The sequence below is a fragment of the Monodon monoceros genome, unplaced genomic scaffold, assembly GCF_005190385.1.
Source record: "Monodon monoceros isolate NGI ecotype Baffin Bay Population unplaced genomic scaffold, NGI_Narwhal_1 Super_Scaffold_21, whole genome shotgun sequence".
Lineage (NCBI taxonomy): Eukaryota > Metazoa > Chordata > Mammalia > Artiodactyla > Monodontidae > Monodon > Monodon monoceros.
The window spans coordinates 90453785-90474836 of record NW_021703778.1 but is presented as its reverse complement, the minus strand read 5'-3'; the positions used below and the strand labels follow the sequence as shown (position 1 = coordinate 90474836).

The following is a 21052-nucleotide window of genomic DNA, read 5'->3' as shown; positions in this document are numbered from 1 at the left end:
TAAGGTTACATAACAAGCTATAAATGTTAACAACTTAAAGAATAGATGACAGAAGTTGAGATAAGGACAGGAGGTGAAGGAAAGTATAAGGATGCTAATATCTGCAGTTTACAGGATATGTGTCTGCAGTCATGGAACAAGAAATAAAGATTTAAGAATGTTAAAAGCTGCAAAGGTAATAGAGTGGGTAAGTGGTATAAGTCTATTAGGAAGAAGATGGGGAGATGAGAGTGGTACAAATGAAGTAAATCTTAGTACATGAGGCACTGAAAATAGTTATTGAAAATACAAATGAATATCCCATCAGCAAATCATTAGTGATATGTAAGTAACCACTTAACATCAAACCCTAGAAATACGAAGGGTAGGGCAGAGAATGACTTACTTTTCATTATACTCTTTATTATTTTATTATTTTAACTATATGTATGTATTAGTTTATTTCAAAAAATTAGAATTTACGTTTAAAAAGCTACAAAAACACCAAAAACAAATCAAGCCTCTCCTTTATCGTCTCTAGGTAGGATAATATGCTTAATGCCTTCCTCACACTCGATGAGGATATAATTCACCTATTTTTCCCTAGAGCTTTTATAGTTTCATATTTTACATTTAAATCTTTAATCCATCGAGATTTCATTTTGGTGTGAGAAAATGATCATGTTTCATTGCCCACCCCCTCACCAAAAACATAGTCAATGTTTTCTCTGCATCATGTGTTGAATAATGAATCCAGCCATCCCCCACTAATGTGAGGTGCAACCATTGTCATACGATGATTTCTTCTGGAAGCAGTTCTGTTCAGGACATTCTGGTACCTGTGCCATGCTGTTTTGATGACAAAGCTCTTTACTTCTAGTTTATGATAATGCACATGCCCTTTCTATCCTTACTCCCTTATGTTGACCTTTAACAAGTTACTTTGGGCTCTCTAAGCCTCAGTTTCCCTACCTGTGAGCTGCAGATAATGTTAATACTTGTCTCATAGGCTTTGAGGAATAAATGAGATAATCCATGAGAATACTTAGCCCAGTGCAGTTATGATATTAGCTGTAATTGTTATTAGTTATAGCATACTGCCTAGCATATAGTGTATATTCAGTAAATTAACATACTTTTAATAATTTGTGGGAATTCCCTGGCACTTTCACTGCCATGGGCCTGGGTTCAATACCTGTTCAGGGAACTAAGATCCCACAAACCATGTGGTGTGGCCCCCCCCAAAAAAATAATTGGCTTATTTACACACACTAAGATACCTTTGAATGCTTTGCAAGCCTAGTTTTTTAGCTTGGGTTGTTAAGTGTTTCTTTCTGAATACTCTATCATTCTTGTCCTTGCCTATAATTTAGTGCCGGAGGGTTTTAAAATTATCTCTTGCATATGTAATACATATTTTTTATTCAGTTTAAATTCTGATTCTTCCTGAGCATTGTAACTCTATACATTGGACATGGCAGATTAATGTCTCTCTTTTTCAGGATGAAATTCAAACTTCTGCATCTTCTTGTGATGAGATTGAGGTACAGCTCAGCAGCCAGGAGCAAGCTGAGAGGGAGCCAGTGGGCCATGTCACCAAAACAAGGAGAAGGCGCAGGACTGTCTACAGGAGCCCTGACTCCCAGGTGAATAGAAATGTGCAAACTAAAAATAAGCTACCACCTGTGCCCAAACTGGTATATTATTAGGGAGCCTTCTCTTAATTCCCTTATGATATCGGGTGGTGGCAAACACTGCTGTGAGCTCCATGAAAGTGCAGACCTGAGTCTGGCCTCATCACACCCCGGGCATTGGCACTCGGGAAGCACTTAGTAAGTATTAAGCACAAATTAAATGTTTGCTGAATAATATGAACATTCATTGAGTGTTTTCTTAAGTGAGGTATAGTAAGTAAGAAGGAAAGAGATACCAACATCAAATATGATTTTTTTTCCTCCTTCCTATCTTGTCCCGGGCCTGGTGATCAGCTGAGCTTAGTCTTTGAACAGTGTGGCCACGTGATTCCGAGGGCTTCTCCCACTTGCTCTGAGAGGACTCTGATTTTATTATCCTTTCATTCAAATGTAACTTTTACAAGATGGTCCTAATTTTTATTTTCTAGCTTTGTGTAGTCCCTTAGTCACTAGCTTGTCTAGTTAGTTTCTTCTCCCTAGGAGAGCAACCTCTGCCTTGTATGCCTTCCAGTGGTCCCTAGTCTCTACTATTCCCAGATGCATGTTCTCATGACATTTGGTGAGGCAGAGAACCAAATCTGCCACTCAAAAATCTTGGTCTTCTCCTTTTCTTTCTTTAATTCATTTTCCTCCTCAATTTGGTACCTATCTTTGGAAGGCAGTGATTACTTTTTTCTTTCTTTATGTCTTAATATAAGCAATGTTTTTAATGATACATTTTTAAATTGAGATATAATTCACATGTAACATCCTATCAGTTTCAGGTGTACAATGTAATGATTCAATATTTGTGGCGATCATTTCACAATATATATACAATAAGTCTAGTTAACACCTCACGTAGTTACAGTTTTTTTCTTGTGATGAGAACTTTTCAGATCTACTCTTAGCAATTTTCAAGTGTGATTCCTTCTTATTTGTTATTGAAATCATTTATTTTCTTTTAAAATCTGTAGCAGGATCATTCAGAGATAAAAGTATGTGATCCTACTGAATTCCAGAATCAAGAAAAGCATGAAAACCAGGCTCTCAGAACTGTTGTAGAAGCTCCTTCTCTACCAAACAAGAGTCAAGATGAGAATGCAGTGCCCTCAGGAAAAAGTGGAATAAATGGTATGCCAAGTAACTTTTTAAAAATCCAAAATTGCTAGGGTAACCATGTGCATTAATTTCCTAGGACTGCCATAGCAAAGTGCCATAAACTGGGCAACTTAAAACAACAGAAATTTGGGAATTCCCTGGCAGTCCAGTGGTTAGGACTTGGCGCTTTCACTGCTGGGACACGAGTTCAGTCCCTGGCCAGGGAACTAAAATCCTGAAAGCCGCACGGTGCGGCCAAAAAAAAAAAACAAAAACAAAAAACACAAATTTATTCTCTCACAGTTCTGGAGGCTGGAGTCTAACATCAGGGTGTCAGTAGGGCCATCTTCCTCCAAGAGTCTGGGGAGAATCTTTCCTGGCCCCTTTGTACCTTCGGTGGTGGCTGTAGACCTGGGCTTGCAGCTAAATCTCTGCCTCCTCATCATGTGGCAGTCTCTCTGTGTGTCTTTTTCTTTCTTTTTTTTTTTTAATATTCATTCATTCATTCATTTATTTATGGCTGCGTTGGGTCTTTGTTGCGGTGAGCAGGGGCTACTCTTCCTTGGGGTGTGCGTGCTTCTCATTACAGTGGCTTCTCTTGCTGTGGAGCATGGCTCTAGGCCCATGGGCCTCAGTTGTTCTGGCATGTGGGCTCAGTAGTTGTGGCTCGTGGGTTCTAGAGCGGAGGCTCAGTAGTTGTGGCTCACAGGCTTAGTTGCTCCGCAGCATGTGGAATCTTCCCAGACCAGGGCTCGAACCCGTGTCCCCTGCATTGGCAGGCAGGTTCTTAACCACTTCACCACCAGGGAAGTTCCTATTTATTTATTTATTTGGCTGTGTCCAGTCTTAGTTGCGGCACGTGGGATCTTTGTTGCAGCGCATGGGGTTCTCTCTAGTTGTGGCAAGTGGGCTCTCTAGTTGTGGCACACGGGCTCTCTAGTTGTGGTATGCGTGCTCTAGAGCTCATGGGCTCAGTAGTTGCAGCACACAGGCTTAGCTGCCCCACGGCATATGGGATCTTAGTTCCCTGAGCAGGGATCAAACCCAAGTCCCCTGCATTGGAAGGCGGATTCTTAACCACTGGACCACCAGGGAAGTTCCTGTGTGTCTTTTTCTTTACATCGTTTTCTTAAAAGGACATCAGTTATATTGGATTAGGTCCATCCTAATGACCTTGGTTTAAGTTGATTATGTCTACAAAGACCCTTTCCAAATAAGGTCAGATCACAATTATTAGAGGTTAAGACTTCATTCATCATATCTCTTTTGGGGAAACAGTTCAACCCGTAACACCATTATGTAGAACTTCTAAGGGTTCAGCAATGAAAGCAGAAGTTAGAACCAAATACAGTAGGCCATCAGGTCACCTTTAATAACCATGTAGAAAGCAGAATATGAGTGGTATCTGGAAAGTTTAAGGCAGTTGATCTTAAGGCAGGATGAGGAGAGAGCCTGGCTCATTCTGCCAATTAGCTCCTTCTGGCCTGCTGCAGAGACAGGTACAAAGACCTGTTAGCCCCTTCAAGTAGGACAGTTAAAAAGGATCTGCAGTCTTCCCTGGTGGCGCAGTGGTTGAGAGTCCGCCTGCCGATGCAGGGGACACGGGTTCGTGCCCCAGTCTGGGAAGATCCCACATGCCGCAGAGCGGCTAGGCCGGTGTACTGTGGCCCTGGAGCCTGTGCTCCGCAACAGGAGAGGCCACAACAGTGAGAGGCCTGCGTACCGCAAAAAAAAAAAAAAAAAAAAGGATCTGCAGAATCTACCTTCCCAGGGGGGTGGCCATTTTATTATGATAAATGTATATTTTACTTAGTCTCTAACCTCCTAAAAACCTCTTCCCTAAACTTTCTCAACTAAAAATTTGTTTCAATAAGGCCAGAAAACTTCAGTTCCCCTATGCCCAACAGGACTTGGTGCTTTCTGATTTCATCCCTTGGGAAGCCTGCCAGTTGCAACAGTGTGTCAGTGTTCATTTCCCCTAGCACATCTATCTGGGACCTGAGGCTTGCCTGAGGGGATTGGGAGAGAAGATGATCCACTCATGTCCACCAAGCAGTTTAATGCAGAATTTCTAATGCTGAGCCTTCCCAGTTACCCCAGAATTTTGAATGTCTTACTAAATCTAGAAAGTTAAAGAAGGTAGATGTTCTGATTTGTAGGTCTGAGGTGAGCCTGGAATTGTGCAGATTTAATAAGTACCCCAGGTAATTTTGATGCATATGCCTTATAAACCCATTTTGAAATCCTGAGACGAGGGGAATGTAAAGAAATATGACAGAGTCAGAAGTGGGGGTGGAATTTAAAATATCTATTATTCCACCAATCTTGTTGTCAAGAAGACTTACTTCTAGGACCCAGTTTTGAAGGCATGGGAAAAATGAGGGTGGACCCTTTAAGTCAGGTTTGCCCAATGAAGCACACAGGCAGTTTGAAGGAGAAAAATCTGATCATGCAGTTTCTGGTGAGAGGAATTTTTTAAACTTTGACATAATTCCAGACTTAAAGTTGTAAGAATAGTACCAAGAGTTCCTATATATCGTTCACCTAGATTTCTCAAATGTTAATATTTTGACGTATTTGCTTTGTCCTCCTCTCTATTTATATTTATATACATATCTACGTACGTATATGTGTTATATACATTTTTTTCCTGAGCTGTTTGAGAGTGTTTCAGATATGTTCCCCTTTACCCCTAAATATTTGTGTTTCTTAAAACATCAGGACTTTTTCTCACAAATGTACAGAGAGCAGAAAGTTCACTGATAGGGCTTCTTCATATTCCGCATTACAACTAACCTCTGAGAAACAACCACTTGTCAAGGTTTGGTATAGTATCAAAGAAGAATATCCACAATTATCTGAAAAGGCTATTAAAATACTCTTCACTTTCAACCACATAGCTGTATATGACGAAATTCGTTTTCATATATTACTTCAATCAAAACAATATATCACAACATATGTATACAGAAGAAAAGAGAATCCAGCTGCCTTTTATTGTCAGATGTTAAAGAAATTGTAAAAGAAAAACAAAAAACGCTCTACTCACTTTTTTGATTTAGAAATTTTAGCCATTTTCATAAATTATTTATGTTAACGTATAATGGGTATATTTTTAGTGAATCAATTATTTTTTAATGTCTTAGTCTTAATATCTAATATGGCACATATTGATATAACGTACATGAACAAAAATTCTTTGGGGTCCTCAGTAACTTTTGAGAGTACAAAGGGATCCTGAGGCTAGAAAGTGTGAGACCTGCTAACTAACCTGTAGACAGACCTTATCTAGATTTCATCCCAGCAATGTCCCTTAAAACAAAGGCAAATCTCGACTCATCCTTTGCATTTCATTGCCATGTCTCTTTTTTTTGAATAAATTTATTTATTTATACATTTTTAAATTTTTGGCTGCATGGGGTCTTCGTTGCTGCACACGGGCTTTCTCTAGTTGCAGCGAGCACGGGCTACTCTTTGTTGCTGTGCGCAGGCTTCTCATTGTGGTTGCTTCTCGTTGAGGAGCACAGGCTCTAGGCGCATGGGCTTCAGTAGTTGTGGCTCACGGGCTCTAGAGCGCAGGCTCAGTAGTTGTGGCGCATGGGCTTAGTTGCTCCGCGGCATGTGGGATCTTCCCAGACCAGGGCTCGAACCCGTGTCTCCTGCATTGGCAGGCAGATTCTTAACCACTGCACCACCAGGGAAGTCCTGCCATGTCTCTTTAAGCTACTTTAATCTGGAACAGTTCCTCAGCCTTCCTTTGTCTTCTAGTGCATTGACCTTTTTTAAATACAGTTTCTTGGGTCCTCTGACTTGGTTTGTCTAATGTTGCTGATGGTTAGATTCAGATCATGCACTATTGGCAGGAATCCCGCAAACTAGGGCTGTGTCCTCCTCATTCAGCACCCCAGAGGGCTCAGATGTTGGTTTGTTCTGACTAGTCTTGTCAACTTGCATCACCTGGTTATGGTGGTGTCTGCTAGGTTGCTCCTTTGTAATAGTTATTATATTTCCATTTGTAATAAGTATCTTGTGAGGAATGACTGTGACTCCTTAAATATCCTATTTCATGGCCAAGGTCCAAGCAAAAGCCCTATAACCCCTGTGCTCTATCCAGTCATTCTTTTGCCTTGTTTTATGGATGCATTGAGAAACTTTAAGGATGAGTGACTTTATAAGTAGCATTTCTTGAAAACCCACTTGTACAGTTTTTAGTAGATTGCCTTAAGCTGAAGAAGATACTAGAATGTGGGAGATAAGTAGGGGGAAATAGCAACCCTTATATACATGATGGCTTTAACTGGATTTAAAGAACAAAAGCAAAACAAGTATAGAAGCAAAGGACCTGAGAAAATATAATAAATATAGTAATAGCCAAAATGATAATAGTGTTTCTTAGGCTGGTGGGATTGTGTGACTTTTATCATCCTTGTTAAAACAACTAGACATGTTCATAGCAAAAGTTCTGGAAAAGAGTTTTATAAACATACAGAAATTTTAAAACATCTATACAAGAAGCATAAAATTTCTGTCTACTTGAAATACGAGCTAAAATTGTGGTGATGCTGTAACTAATGCTTTGTGCTCCTTGTGTCGTCTCTCCCATACCTTGGCAGAGGCCTATCGCATGAATATGCTCCACGTTAACTTACATTTCTTAATGGGAATAATTTTTGGAAATCTTTCATTAGTTCTGTATCCTTGGATTCAGGTAATGAAGGTCCAAAGATACCTTCAGAAAGAAAGAAGTCTCTCTACACAGATGGGTTTTCCAAACCTGGAAAAAATAAAAGAACTGCAAGCACTACTCCAAGTAAGTTTTGCACACAAAGAAACATAAAATGGTAGTTGGCCCCCTTCAGGCTGACGCTGGAGAGGCAGTGCACTGTGACAGCCGAAGGCTCAGACACTGGCATTGGGGTTTGCGCCCTCGTTCCCTCATTTTCTGCCTGTGAGACCTTGGGAAACTTATTTATCCCCAGTAAACCCACGTCCTCAGTTTAAAGTGGGAATAATTAAACTACCTATTTCATCAGGTTAATATATGGATTAATTAAGACTGTTTTCCACTTCTGATTACCTAGCAGGGCAGCTAACCTGTAGCAAGTATTCAAGAAATATCTGAGAATTAATGTGTATCGAGTACTTGGCACAATGTCTACCTTGTAAAAACTTATTATTATTTTTAGTAATAAGTCTAAGGGACTCCATTTCTGGACGTGTAATTCTCTTTCTCTGTTGCCTGGCACATAGAATGTTGCTTGTGCTATGTATTTAGAGTACTTAAAATGCTGCTTAGCATATTTGAGAAATTCTAACAATTATACTTAATAAGAATATAATTAGTTAGAATAGTACAGAGCAGGAGTCAGCAAACTATTGCCCATCTTGGCCTGTCTTATAGCCCTTGAGCTAAGAATGGTTTCTACATTTGTAAAGTGTTGTATATAAGAAAGAATATGAGACAGAGACCACAGTGTATGTGACCGCCAAGCCTAAAATATTTACTGTCTGCCCGTTCACAGAAAGTTTGCCAATCCTTTGCATAGAGCTTTCTTAGCATTATTAAATGTCAAATTTATGATTAAGTAAAGGCCATTAATTAATTGGTGAGGGGAGAGGACAAATCTGTTAATCTTTTCTTATCCTCTGGACTAAACGAAGATGTTAGTCAGCAGTGAAATGGACAGTGGAGAGATGGTCAGTGTTCGATAGTTTATAAGGTGAATATGCTTTGCCCCTGACTTTCTAAAACCTAAATGTTTTGAAATTAAAATTTTAGCAAAGATGATGCTGAAGTTGAATGTCAGGGATGCCAAGACAAGAATAAGTGTTAACAGAAAAATATAGGGAAGGTGAATAAATGGATTTTGTCTTGTTGTTAATTGTCATATTTGGGGAAATATTCTAGATTTTAAGAAGCTTCATGAGGCTCGTTTTAAGGAAATGGAGTCCATTGATCAATATGTTGAGAGAAAAAAGAAACATTTTGAAGAACACAATTCATTTAATGAACTGAAGGTATGCTGATAAAATTATGTTCTTAATGCCACTAAGCTGTTTGTTTTTAATGTTGATACTGTGTATATACAATGGTTAATACAATTAGCTATTATTCTACTAGTGGAATGGATTTGTTTGAGTCTAATATATTTTTATTATTTTAAATTTGTTTTTGAGAATTTTCAAAACCCTCCAGATAAAGCAGTGAATCTTCACTATGAAAAAGAATTCTGTAAAAAATAAAGTTAAAAAAATAAAACATTTTTTAAAAATTTGTAAAAAAATTTTTTTAAAGTAAACAGTAAAAAAAGAAAAGGAAGAACTCCAAAGTAGCAATAAGTTGTTCTGTTTTCCACATTCAGACACTGTGCCTATCACTTTTGTTGGGGAAGGACTGATATATGGCTGAAGCCATCTCTCCCTGTCTCTGACCTAAAGGGAAAATGAGTGACTAGCAGTTGCTAATTTAAAGGCTTCCTGTCATAACTGAGCTCCCTGGGTGGGGAGCCTTCAGGCCAAGTCCTGCTGGACTCAAGCAGCTTCGAGTAAGAGAAGGTGAAGTCAACTCCGAGGCTGAGTTAGCAGCAGAGTAGTGAGTAAATAACATCCTAGGAAGTTGATGTTCCTGTCTTACATGGTATCTGGTGTTAAAGGGGTGCCACAAAGATGGATGGGAAACATTTTTGAATTTAATAATACATAATAACCTGCCTATTTCTCAAAGAATTTGAGGCAGTTTGTGGTATTACACACAACACAAAACAGTATAAATCTGGTTTAAAAGGGGCAGAAAATGAGCACTGTTAACAGGTACAGTGACTAATATATCAGTCACTCAGTTGAGTTTTGAGTTTTCTGATATCAGTGCCAATGGTGAAATGCACTGGGTAATAAGTTCTACATAATTAAAAACAAAAAACAAAAAAACATACGGTTCTTAGAAGCTTACTCTTGGATAATAAATGTTCATTTGAACATTTATAAAACCACTGTTACCACAGTTGAAGACACTGTTAACAACCTTCTAGCAAACAGTCTTGGCATTAAACATCTCCATTCCTTCATAGTGACCTAACAACATGGGTGGATAATCCAGGGAAGAGATATTCAGTATGTCCATAAGAAGACTCTTAACTATTAGCAAGGGCTAAGTATCACAACATTCACAGCTGAGTATTGGGACAAGAGGCCCATCCCGGAGGAGCGGGGGAGGGTGTCCTGCTGATGCTTTACAGAAAGTAGACAGCTTCTTTTTCTGCATAGGCATGAGCTAGCTGCAAATATTCCTGTAAGGAGGGCCACTCGTTCTCCTTACCATGAAGCTGAGCCTACTTAAGTACTTGATTGAAAGTCAAGCTTTCTGTACTACATAATATGGATGAATTAATTTCCAGGTAAAAGTTAAGGGCAGAACAACTGCTTCAACCATAAACTTGAGTGTAGCCTTGAAGTTGTGTTGAATAAATGAGTAGCTTATGTTGTTTTTTAGTTGATAGCCCCATCTGAATGAGTTCTAAAATCCCACCCCAGCGCCACTGTTTAAGGAATTGGCTAATCAAATGGGTTATTTGGTATGATCTGTTTGGAGACTAGAGAATAAACAATTACCATGACTTCACCATAGCTAATATGGATTTCTTGACGGTTGACTTGTTTGGGGATTGGTCATTTGGAGAGTGATGGACAATAAGAAATGAGCAGAGATCTAGAGAGAATCATCCTGGCTGTGACCAATCTCTCCTTTCATGATTAGAGGATGGAAACCTGATTGAGTTAGTTGCCAAATGGCTCCCCTCTGCAATGATCTGAAACCTTGTGCCCTGAGTTGCCTGTTTACTTTGCTAACAGTAGGAATGATCAAATTTTTTGATCTTTGACAGTATATGACAAAATCCCAATTGAATTTGCATTTCTCTGATCATTACATGTTACATGTTTATGTTACAAATATTTATATGTGTTCATTGATGATTTTGCTGTGAATTTGCTTTTTCTTAATTTTTGCTGATTTATGAGCCACTTATCTATATTAATGACATATATTATGTATTATATGTTCTAAATACTTTCCCACAGTTTGTCTTAACGGTGTCTTACCTTGTGGAAGGTTTTATTGTTTTATCCAACTATCCAGCTTTTCCTTCTAAAACTGAGGGTTTTGTCTTGCTCTCCCTGTCCCAAGATCATAAAAATATGCTCTTATATTTATTTTTACTGCTTTTATTATTTTTCCCTATGTTTACTCCTTAACCCACATTTTAATTTTTATGTATGGTATCATTGAGCTCTTTGCTTTGTTAAACCAGGATTTTTTTTTGCTAAAAGAAAGGAAGGAATTGATTAGATACACTGCAAACAAAATAAATTAGTGCTACTAGAGTCTGCAGCATAATATTCTACCTGAAAAGTCAGAAAGATTGGTATTCAGTGCGAGTAGAATCATTTAAACATAAGTTGCTCAAGCAAAGGTATAGAGTTGGTGATTCTATCACCAGGTATACTGGAAAGTGGGAATTTTAGGGGAAAGACAGAAGAAGGCATAAAAGGTGTGGTTAAATATAACAGCATACTTAATACATCTAACCTGAGTTTTCAGCTTATAGTAAAGATATGTATTTACCAAATACTTTGGTTTTAAATTTGTCTCACAGCATGAGAATCTCTTCTGCTCGTATGTTGAAATGAGAAGTTACCATAATTCTCTAGTTTCTTGTATTATTTCATAGGATATAATCAGAATTTTTATGTCTTTTGGCTTTACATTGTCAATTCTGATAGTCCTATCTCTGCTGTCAGTGAAGTTAGATTTCTTCTGCTTGCAGCAGAGCTTAGACTAATGATAGTAAAACATTCAATCATTCTTTGTGCTTTGACAGTATCTAGAAAAAGATAACATAAGTGGAACCCTTCCCTGCCATTTCAAAGAGAGCATTTCCCTTCCTCCCTTCTTTCTTTTCTTTAGGTTTTTTAAAAAGAACTTAAAAAAGCTATTGGAGAGCCAGGGGTGGGTAGGGGAGGAATTATTTGTAGGTTCCAAAAGCTTTTTACATAGTAGGTTTCTCTTTGAGTTTGTATTTAATAAACTGCATATCATGCTCTCAAAGGAACCATCTTTCCAAGAAAACTGATTTATCCTCCCTTTCTGGCCATGGGGGACTGTTTAGCCACCTGCTTTCTCTAGTTAGAAAATACCTGGGGACATGGTAGCTGGAAAAGGCTTTCTGTAACACGTTACTCAGCACAACCAGAAGTTTCTCTTAAATGAGAGTCACCATAGCAACACAGGTGCAGGGAACTGCTCAGCCTGCCAGGCAGGTAGGGTAGGGTGAGGTAGTGGGGAAGGAAGGATGACAGGGTTAAAAGTGGCGATGAAACGGGATAAATGGGGGCACTCTCCTGCACTTTGCTCAGACAATACTGTCTCAGAGGCCAGCTTTAATGTGGTGCGTTTCCCTTTCTTCAGAAGCAGCCCGGCACTAAGGGAGTGGTGGCAACTCCAGTTCCTCCCCGAGAAAGACTCTGTGTGGCTCGTACCCCCGCCAGCCAACGGGGCTCACAAGGCCGGCCCCACGCAGGCCGTAGCACCTTGTGTGTGAAGGGGCTGGCCAAGCGCTCCGCGCTCTCAGCAACTAAGATGAACGTCAGGTAAAGAAGAGCTCCAAAATGGAACCAAGGGCGAGGGCTCAAAGCTTTACTGCTTCTAATACATTTCAGGTGGACTACAACAAATGTTTTAGTGTTGATGAAAAAGGAGAAAGGATCGGAATAGAGAGAAAGAAAGATCAGCAGTTTTTATTTGTTACTTTTTTTCCCTTAAATTTGTGTTTTTCTTGTTTTGTTCACCTTCCCTAAGCTCGCGCGTTTTTTTTTTAAAACATTACCTTTTTATTCGTTTTGTTTTGGTTTTTTAATTTATTTATTTTTTGGCTGCATTGGGTCTTCATTGCTGCCCCCGGGCTTTCTCTAGTTGCGGCCAGCGGGGGCTACTCTTCCTTGTGGTGCGCGGGCTTCTCGTTGCAGTGGCTTCTATTGTTGCGGAGCACGGGCTTTAGGTGCATGGGCTTCAGTAGTTGTGGCACACAGGCTCAACAGTTGTGGCTCGTGGGCCCCATTGCACAGCCTTAGTAGCTGTGGCGCACGGGCTTAGTTGCTCTGTGGCATATGGGATCTTCCCGGACCAGGGCTCGAACCCGTGTCCCCTGCATTGGCAGGCGGATTCTTAACCACTGTGCCACCAGAGAAGTCCCCCTAAGTTCACGTTTGATTCATAAGTAAAGATAGAAAATAAGATCTATATGGATATTTTACCTTATTAATTTAATATATGTCTGCAAAGATGTGTAAATAGAAATTTTTCCGTTGATGTAAATCTAAAGTTGAAGCTAAATTCCTAATCTCCCAATGTAGTGAGCTAAAGAATTGACTCATCCTAAACTATGAACATTGTAACCCACTGGGTACTGCAGTAGCATAGCCATCTCATGCTCATTGATCCCTGTTTTCTTTGCTTGTGCCTTTCCTGACATCAGGTGAGCCCTCAACTGTGACTGTCCCCACAGATGAAGATCTTCAGGCTTCTTTCTCTTAATACCGAAATTTGATTCTCTCCTTTTTTAAGGGCGTTTGCGGCATCTAACAGAACTGGTGCATGGTAACACTTCCCCAACACGTGCAATTATCTGACATAGTTTTTAAAAACTGAAAAATGCCCTTGAATTTGGAATTCTTATTGAGTTAGCCTGGAACATGAGGTACCTATACTTGGCAGTTCTGACTGTATTTATTAATAGTTAAGAACACCATGGTTAGGGGCTAGTCCTTGCTTCATGCAGGGTACAGAACAGCCTGGAATTAGTAGCACTTTTCCTACCACATCTAATTTTCTTAACTGTATTGTAGAGTCTTGGGTAATAATTTTAGATGTTGATTCAGGATCACCATCAAATCTTTAGTTGTAAGTCCAGAAGTTCCCTTCTGTTAACCCACCACCACCAACCCTATGTGTATTTATGTCTGTCTACTGGATTTTCATTGAATCTAAGATACCATCCACTGAAGACTCACCATTATTTTATGAACCACTAAGAAAAAGCACTGCTGACTAACTTTGATGTGTTACCAATTGTAAAACACATTCTAATTTCAGAGATGTTAAAATGTAGAAAAACTCTGCATCAGAGGATCAATAAAAAACATTTATGGCAATTTGCTCTGAGTAGAGAAGGACTTATGTACCACTCAAATGAATGGCATTCTTCTAGGAAGATGGAAGAAATGCTCCCATCACTCATTTGGCATAGCAATCTCCTGTTCCCTTGGACTTGCCCTCACTAGGAGGAGGAGAAAGAAGGGGAGCTTTTTTAAATACCTCCTAAACTATAACTTGAGGCCCATAGGCATCTCCTTTGAGCTCTGCCTTATACTGTCATTGGCCAAGGCAGGGAGAGCAGAGAATATAAAACCATATTTTACAAATAACGGAAGTTGATAAATGATTTGCTCTAGCATCATTGTTTGAGAACATGTCTATTCTGTGAAAGAGGTTCATTTGTATAACAAGTATTTATTGAGGCCCTTTCAGTGCTTGGTGATGGGTAGGTGGTTTTGTTTAGAAGCTTGACCCAAGTACTCATGTCTTATACTCCACTGTCCTATTTAGGTTTTCAGCTGCTACTAAAGATAATGAGCATAAGCGTTCACTGACCAAGACTCCAGCCAGAAAGTCTCCACATGTGACCACATCTGGGAGTACCCCAAAAGGCCAGGCTGTGCTCGAGACACACAAGTTAAAGACCACAAGGGCTGAATCTGCTGCTGGTAAAAAAAAAACAGAACAAAACAAAACAACCTCCCTCCCACCCCCCAAAGTTCTGGTTTATCTTTAAACCATGTAGCTTCCTAATATGATTGTCTGTTTCTTTAAAGCCTCTCCATTATCTATAGAATCAAAAGCAAAAATTTGTCTAGCACAGTTTTCATTTATACTGGCAAGGGAAGTGCCAGAGACACAGACCAAAAAAACTGACATATCTGCCAGAGGACTCCATCCTGTCCTGAATGAAGAACATTCAGCCGCTCCTCAGGGATTAGGAGGGGGATTACAGTATTCATTACAGCCTCTGAATGGTTCTGCCAGACTCTGAAACTAACAGGACCCAGAGTTCATGGAATAAATGCCACACTATTGACTACTAGTAGATTGTATAAGCCAGAATAAGCCATATAGATAATCTTCTACACACTGTCTACTTAATCATCACCTACAAAGACCAAGTGGTTTTCAAAAGAACACTGCAGTAGCAGTGTGAAGGTTTAAAAGAGTGTCACCAACAGGTTAAGGCCTGTATTAGAACTGAGTGTATCAAAATTCTCTCAAGAGTCCTACTGAATGTCAGGCAAGAGCCTTGATTACACAGGAAGGACTGCCAGATTCCCTGAGACTAGAGCAATCCAGCAAGAGTTTAAACAAGAAGAGAGTATTATTGTTGGTAATAATCAGCGTGGAGACTCTGAGGATTTTTTCATGCCTTTGACACCTAAATTAAAGATTGAATAGTGGGACTGACAACTAAATTTCAAGAGAGAGTACAGAGGTGGGATCAGAAAATTTATGATTCTTCCTCTAGATGACCTCTCTCATTCCTACCCACCCTTAATCGTTTCTATATCAGCAAGGAAACATTCCACAAAGCATTCTAAATCATCCTGTAATAGGGGAAGAAAGGGGCTTGGGCAGAGAGCAGGGCTAAAAAATGAAGAGTGGACTTGCCTAAGATGTGACTGTGTCATTTTACATGGAGCAGGGGTCACTGAGCAGCAGCCACCTGCCTAATACTGAGAAAGGACTCACAAATACTCACAGATAAGGACATGAGGCAGGAACTAAATGTTTGCCACATCCTGAGCTTTCTCCTCTAAGTAACTCAGGGGTGTGCCCAGTCGGAATGGGATAGTTTTCTTTCCCTGGTTATCAAATATGAATTTAATATAAATGAAATCAAACTAATTTTTTTCTTGTGATTTGCTTTATTCACTGTTTCAAGAATCATATTAATAAATGAGCTAAAGTTCATTTTCACCGTTTTTCAATTGTATGGATATATTTCAACTTATCCATTTTACTGCTCATGGACCCCATGGGTATTTCCAACTTTTGTTATTTTGTATAGTGTAGCTATGACCATTCTGGAACATGTCTCCTGTCCGTGTACACAGTTTCTCAAGAGTAGGACTGGGGCTGCTGGATAGTAGGGTAGACAGACCCTTACATTACTGGTTGAATTGTACTGGTTTATATTCTCATCAGCAGTGTGGGACAGTCCCATTGTTCCCCTCCCTGCCAACACTTGATAGCAACACAGTGGAACGGCTTCAGCACAGGAGTTCTGTGCTTTTCTGGGTTGTTTCACTAGGTGGTCCTAGATCCTAGTTGCTTGTTCACATATACGGACAAGTGCCAACATTTGACGATGGCCTGAATGCAACCTGTGAGGGGAAAGGATTACAAAATGTGCCAGATATATGCTGCCCAACTGTAGCAAAAATGTGGCTTACCAAATTATACCATCCTAGTATATTTTTAACTTTATATTACAAAAATTCATATTCTTCGGTAACAGCCTTCATTAGTAACAACCAGAGCCATGGATCTTTTTATTTCTATGTGATTAGGTTCCTTGCAGGGTTTATATCTGTTTGTGTTAACGAAAATGTTACTATTAACAATATATAATTTTTTTAAAGGGTAGGGAATTCCCTGGTGGTCCAGCGGTTGGGGCTCCACGCTTTCGCCGCAGGGGGTGCAGGTTTCATCCCTGGTCGGGGAAATAAGATCCTGCATGCCGCATGGCTCAGCCAAAAAAGAAAAACTAAATTAAAAAATAAATAAATAAAAGGGTAAATATCAGGGAAGCAGCCTGAAAATTTACCCGGTTATTTTTTTTTTAACTGAAATAAACTTGATTTACAATGTTGTGTCAGTTTCAGGTGTACAGCAAAGTGATTCAATTACACATATATATACATGTGTATATATAACTGTATATATAATCTTTTGCAGATTCCTATCCCTTATAGGTTATTACAAAATATTGAGTATAGTTCCCTGTGCTCTACAGTAGGTACTTTTTTTTGGTTATCTATTTTATTTATAGTAGTGTGTATATGTTAATCCCAAACTCCTAATTTATCCCTCCCACCCAATTAATTTTTTTTTTTTTTTTTTTTTTTTGCTGTACGCGGGCCTCTTACTGTTGTGGCCTCTCCCGTTGCGGAGCACAGGCTCCGGACGCGCAGGCTCAGCAGCTATGGCTCACGGGCCCAGCCGCTCCGCGGCATGTGGGATCTTCCCAGACTGGGGCACGAACCCGTGTCCCCTGCATCGGCAGGCGGACTTTCAACCACTGCGCCACCAGGGAAGCCCTAATTCTTTTTTTAAAAACATATTTATTTGGTCTTAGTTGCGGCATGCGAACTCTTAGTTGCAGCATGCCTGCGGGATCTAGTTCCCCAACCGGGGATTGAACCTGTGCCCCGTGCATTGGGAGCGTGGCATCTTACCCACTGGACCACCAGGGAAGTCCCTCACCCGATTAATTCTTAAAACAGGATTCTAAACTCCAGCTGATCCTAGGAAATGTCACAATATTTAGATGCTTTGGGGAGCTGCTAACAGGGGAACAGCTAAGGGGTTAGTTTTCCTCAGTTATTCTTTTCTCCTTTTTTTTTTTTCCTTCCCCCCCAGCCTGTGTCAAGTCCATTCTCTATGTCTGCATCTTTATTCCTCTCCTGCCCCTAGGTTCATCAGAACCATTTTCTCCTCCTTTTTAACCCTATATGTTTCAGACCGTTCATATTGAATTCTATTTTTAAGATTGAAAAGTGATACTTAAACAGGTCTTTTTTTCTAATTAAGCCCTTGGATCTTGTTTGTTGTTTTAGTTATTACCCCGTTCAAGTTGACAGCTGAGACAGCGCAGACTCCGATCTCCCATAGAAAACCAGTGTTTGATCTCAAAGCAAGTTTGTCTCGTCCCCTCAACTATGAGCCACACAAAGGTATGTGGGAATGTTTTGATGTACAAGATTTAAGATTGAGCAATTCCGCATCTGAGGATGTGAAAAATTCTAGTGACTCAGTGGAAGCCATACTTGGCGTAGAATTCCTGCCTCTGCCCCTGTATCCACGTGACCCATGATTTTAAAAGTGTCCATTAAGCAAATACTAAAAAAAAAAATAATTGATTCACTTACATTTTTATTAAGCAAAGACAACTTCTAATCAGTGTTACTACAAAGTATTAATAAAACTTCAGCCAAAATCAAGAAACTTGGAAGTTAGGCTGTGGGTAAATGAATGTTCTCTTTATAGTTTTTAAAGGATCCCAAGCTGAGAATCACTGGTCAAACAATCTGGGACATTTATTGGCCAGGTGTCGCTCTTGGGGATATATTAAAGTATCTTTACATCCATTTAGAACGTCAGTACTTAATGTGATCTGTCAGTGCTTCTGGAATTACTTTAAAACAAAACCTTCCTATAAGAATCATGTAACAGTGTTTATTTTTAAATTACTAATGTTAATGAAACAAATATAATGAAAATGTAAGTCTTTTTTTTTATAAATTTATTTTATTTTTGGCTGCATTGGGTCTTCGTTGCTTCACATGGGCTTTCTCTAGTTGCGGTGCGCAGTTCTCATTGTGGTGGCTTCTCTTGTTGCGGAGCACAGACTCTAGGTGCGCGGGCTTCAGTAGTTGTGGCTCGCGGGCTCTGGAGCGCAGGGTCAGTAGTTGTGATGCACGGGCTTAGTTGCTCCGCAGCATGTAGGATCTTCCCAGACCAGGGCTCGAACCCGTGTCCCCTACATTGGCAGGTGGATTCTTAACCACTGTGCCACCAGGGAAGCCTAAAAATGTAAGCCTTATTTAGAGGTAAGAGTCAAACTGAACCGTGGTTTAAGAAAACTTCTCCCACCCATTTTTCCTCCCCAAGTTTTCCCATCTGTGGCAACAGCACCTCTCTCCTGAGTGTCGGGGCAGAAGCCTAGGAGTCACCTTTGGTTCCTCACTCTCTCTCAGACCCCATATCCAGTCTATCAGCTAGTCCTTTCAACTCCATCTTTGAAATTGATCTTTAATCTGACCACTCTTCATCCCTCCACTGTGACTCCCTTTGGTCCAAGTCACATCATCTTACCTGGGCTTCTACAAAAGCCTCTTTGCCCCACTACAACTTTAAAAACAAATCAGAGCACATCACTGCTTGCTCAGAACCTCCTAAGGTTTCCTGTCTCTCTCCCACCCTCATTTCATTGCCTCCTCCCTTCCCTGACTCTGTGCCAACCACACTGGTGTTTCAGCTCCTCAAACACTGAACCACCCCCCCTCCTCCAGGTCTTTGAACTTATTATCCCTCTGCTCCACCTGGAACACTATTCACACTGATCTTTGCACAGCTTGCTCCCTTGTTTTAATGGGGCATCCACTCAACTGTCAGCAACCGAGAAAGGTCTTCCCTGCCCACCCACCCACCCGCACTCTTTATTCCTCACCTTGTTTTACATTTCTCCATAGCACATAGCACCACCTGGTGTTATCTTACTTGACAACTGTCTACCTCTACCACTGGAAATGTAACCCCAAGAGAGCAAGGATTTTTGACCACTTGGTTCACTGCTATGTCCCTAGAACCTAGAATAGTCCCTGGCACATACCAGGTACTCAAAAAGTATTTGTTATGGGAATGACTGATCACCACTAACTTCTACTGATGGTAAAAAACCTGGTTGAGAGCTTCATCTGTGCTTGTTATTTTATATCCTAGACAAGTCACTTAATTCCTTTATGGAAGGGAAAATAAGTACTACTTCAGTGGTTACTGAAAGGATCAAATGATACAGCAGGTGTGAAAGTCCTTTTTATAAAATGGGAAACACTGCAAATGGTAATCTTTGGTACTCAGAAGTAGGTCAAACTATACAAATAAAGTAATATATAAACATCTGGAAATTTGGTCACAGTTCTAAAGCCAACAAAATATTCCCACTTGTTCCATTCCAAATACATTTTAATAGGTAACAATAATAAACTGCACAGATGAAATACTACTTTAATATTAAATATTCCTATGCAACGTTGGGATAAACTATTTAGTTCTTATGGCTTCTTTTAATGTGCTATGTAATGGGATTCAGTATTAAAGTTTTTTTTGTTTTTTTAAGATTTTTTTCTGGCTTTCCAAGGATTAAAAAGTAGAAGACACTTATTTTTAGAGGAAAAAAAATGTAATGTCTATCTGTGGGATATTAAATTGAAATTAATAGAATTATACTGGCAAATGTCTTTAAAAACAAAGTATGGGGCTTCCCTGGTGGCGCAGTGGTTAAGAGTCCGCCTGCTGATGCAGGGGACACGGGTTCGTGCCCCAGTCTGGGAAGATCCCACGTGCCGTGGAGCGGCTGGGCCCGTGAGCCACAGCCGCTGAGCCTTCGCGTCCGGAGCCTGTGCTCCGCAACAGGAGAGGCCACAACAGTGAGAGGCCCGCATACCGCAAAAAAAAAACACGAAGTATGAATGTTGACAGCAAGCAGGTAGCCACAGATGAAGAGAAAATTAGGAATATAAATACAGGAATCTTTTCATTTATTTATTTATGGCTGCATTGGGTCTTCATTGCTGCGCGCGGGCTTTCTCTAGTTGCGGTGAGCGGGGGCTACTCTTCGTTGCGATGCATTGGCTTCTCCTTGCGGTGGCTTCTCGTTGCGGAGCATGGGCTCTAGGAGCGCAGGCTTCAGTAGTTGTGGCTCACAGGCTGTAGAGCAAAGGCTCAGTAGTTGTGGCACACAGTCTTAGTTGCTCCGTGACATGTGGGATCTTCCCAGGCCAGGGCTTGACCCATGTCCCCTGCATTGGCAGGCGGATTCTTAACCACTGCGCCACCAGGGAAGTCCCAAGAATTTTCTTAAATCTGTCTCTGTCTCTGTCGTAAACTAGGAAAACTGAAACCATGGGGACAATCTAAAGAAAACAGTTCTCTGAATGAACATGTCAACAGAGTAAGCTTACACAAGAAAAGTTATAAACAACCTCATCGCCAGACCAGGTAAGTACATAATTATCCAGTTCTTATTCTTTTAATTTTGAAAGACTGTATATAAAAGCAGAGTCTCTGAGGGATAGAGTCACAGTAATAGTGGTGTTTAAGAAGAAGGTAGAAGTGGAATCATATACAGAACTTAATAAAAGTACATGTGCCTAGGCAATACCACAGTGGGTTCTAATTCACTAGGTTTGAGATG

At 40.1% G+C, this 21052-nt stretch overlaps 1 protein-coding gene across 1 annotated transcript in view; it reads left to right on the top strand.

Annotated features, from left to right (window-relative positions):
- Positions 1–21052, top strand: part of NUSAP1 (nucleolar and spindle associated protein 1) — a 32783-nt gene that overhangs the window by 9381 nt on the left and 2350 nt on the right. The window contains exons 3-10 of the mRNA XM_029236299.1: positions 1482–1625; positions 2630–2786; positions 7462–7563; positions 8662–8771; positions 12217–12398; positions 14413–14570; positions 17694–17810; positions 20748–20856. Of these exons, the coding sequence (XP_029092132.1) occupies positions 1482–1625; positions 2630–2786; positions 7462–7563; positions 8662–8771; positions 12217–12398; positions 14413–14570; positions 17694–17810; positions 20748–20856 (1079 nt within the window). The remainder of the gene's footprint in view (positions 1–1481; positions 1626–2629; positions 2787–7461; positions 7564–8661; positions 8772–12216; positions 12399–14412; positions 14571–17693; positions 17811–20747; positions 20857–21052) is intronic.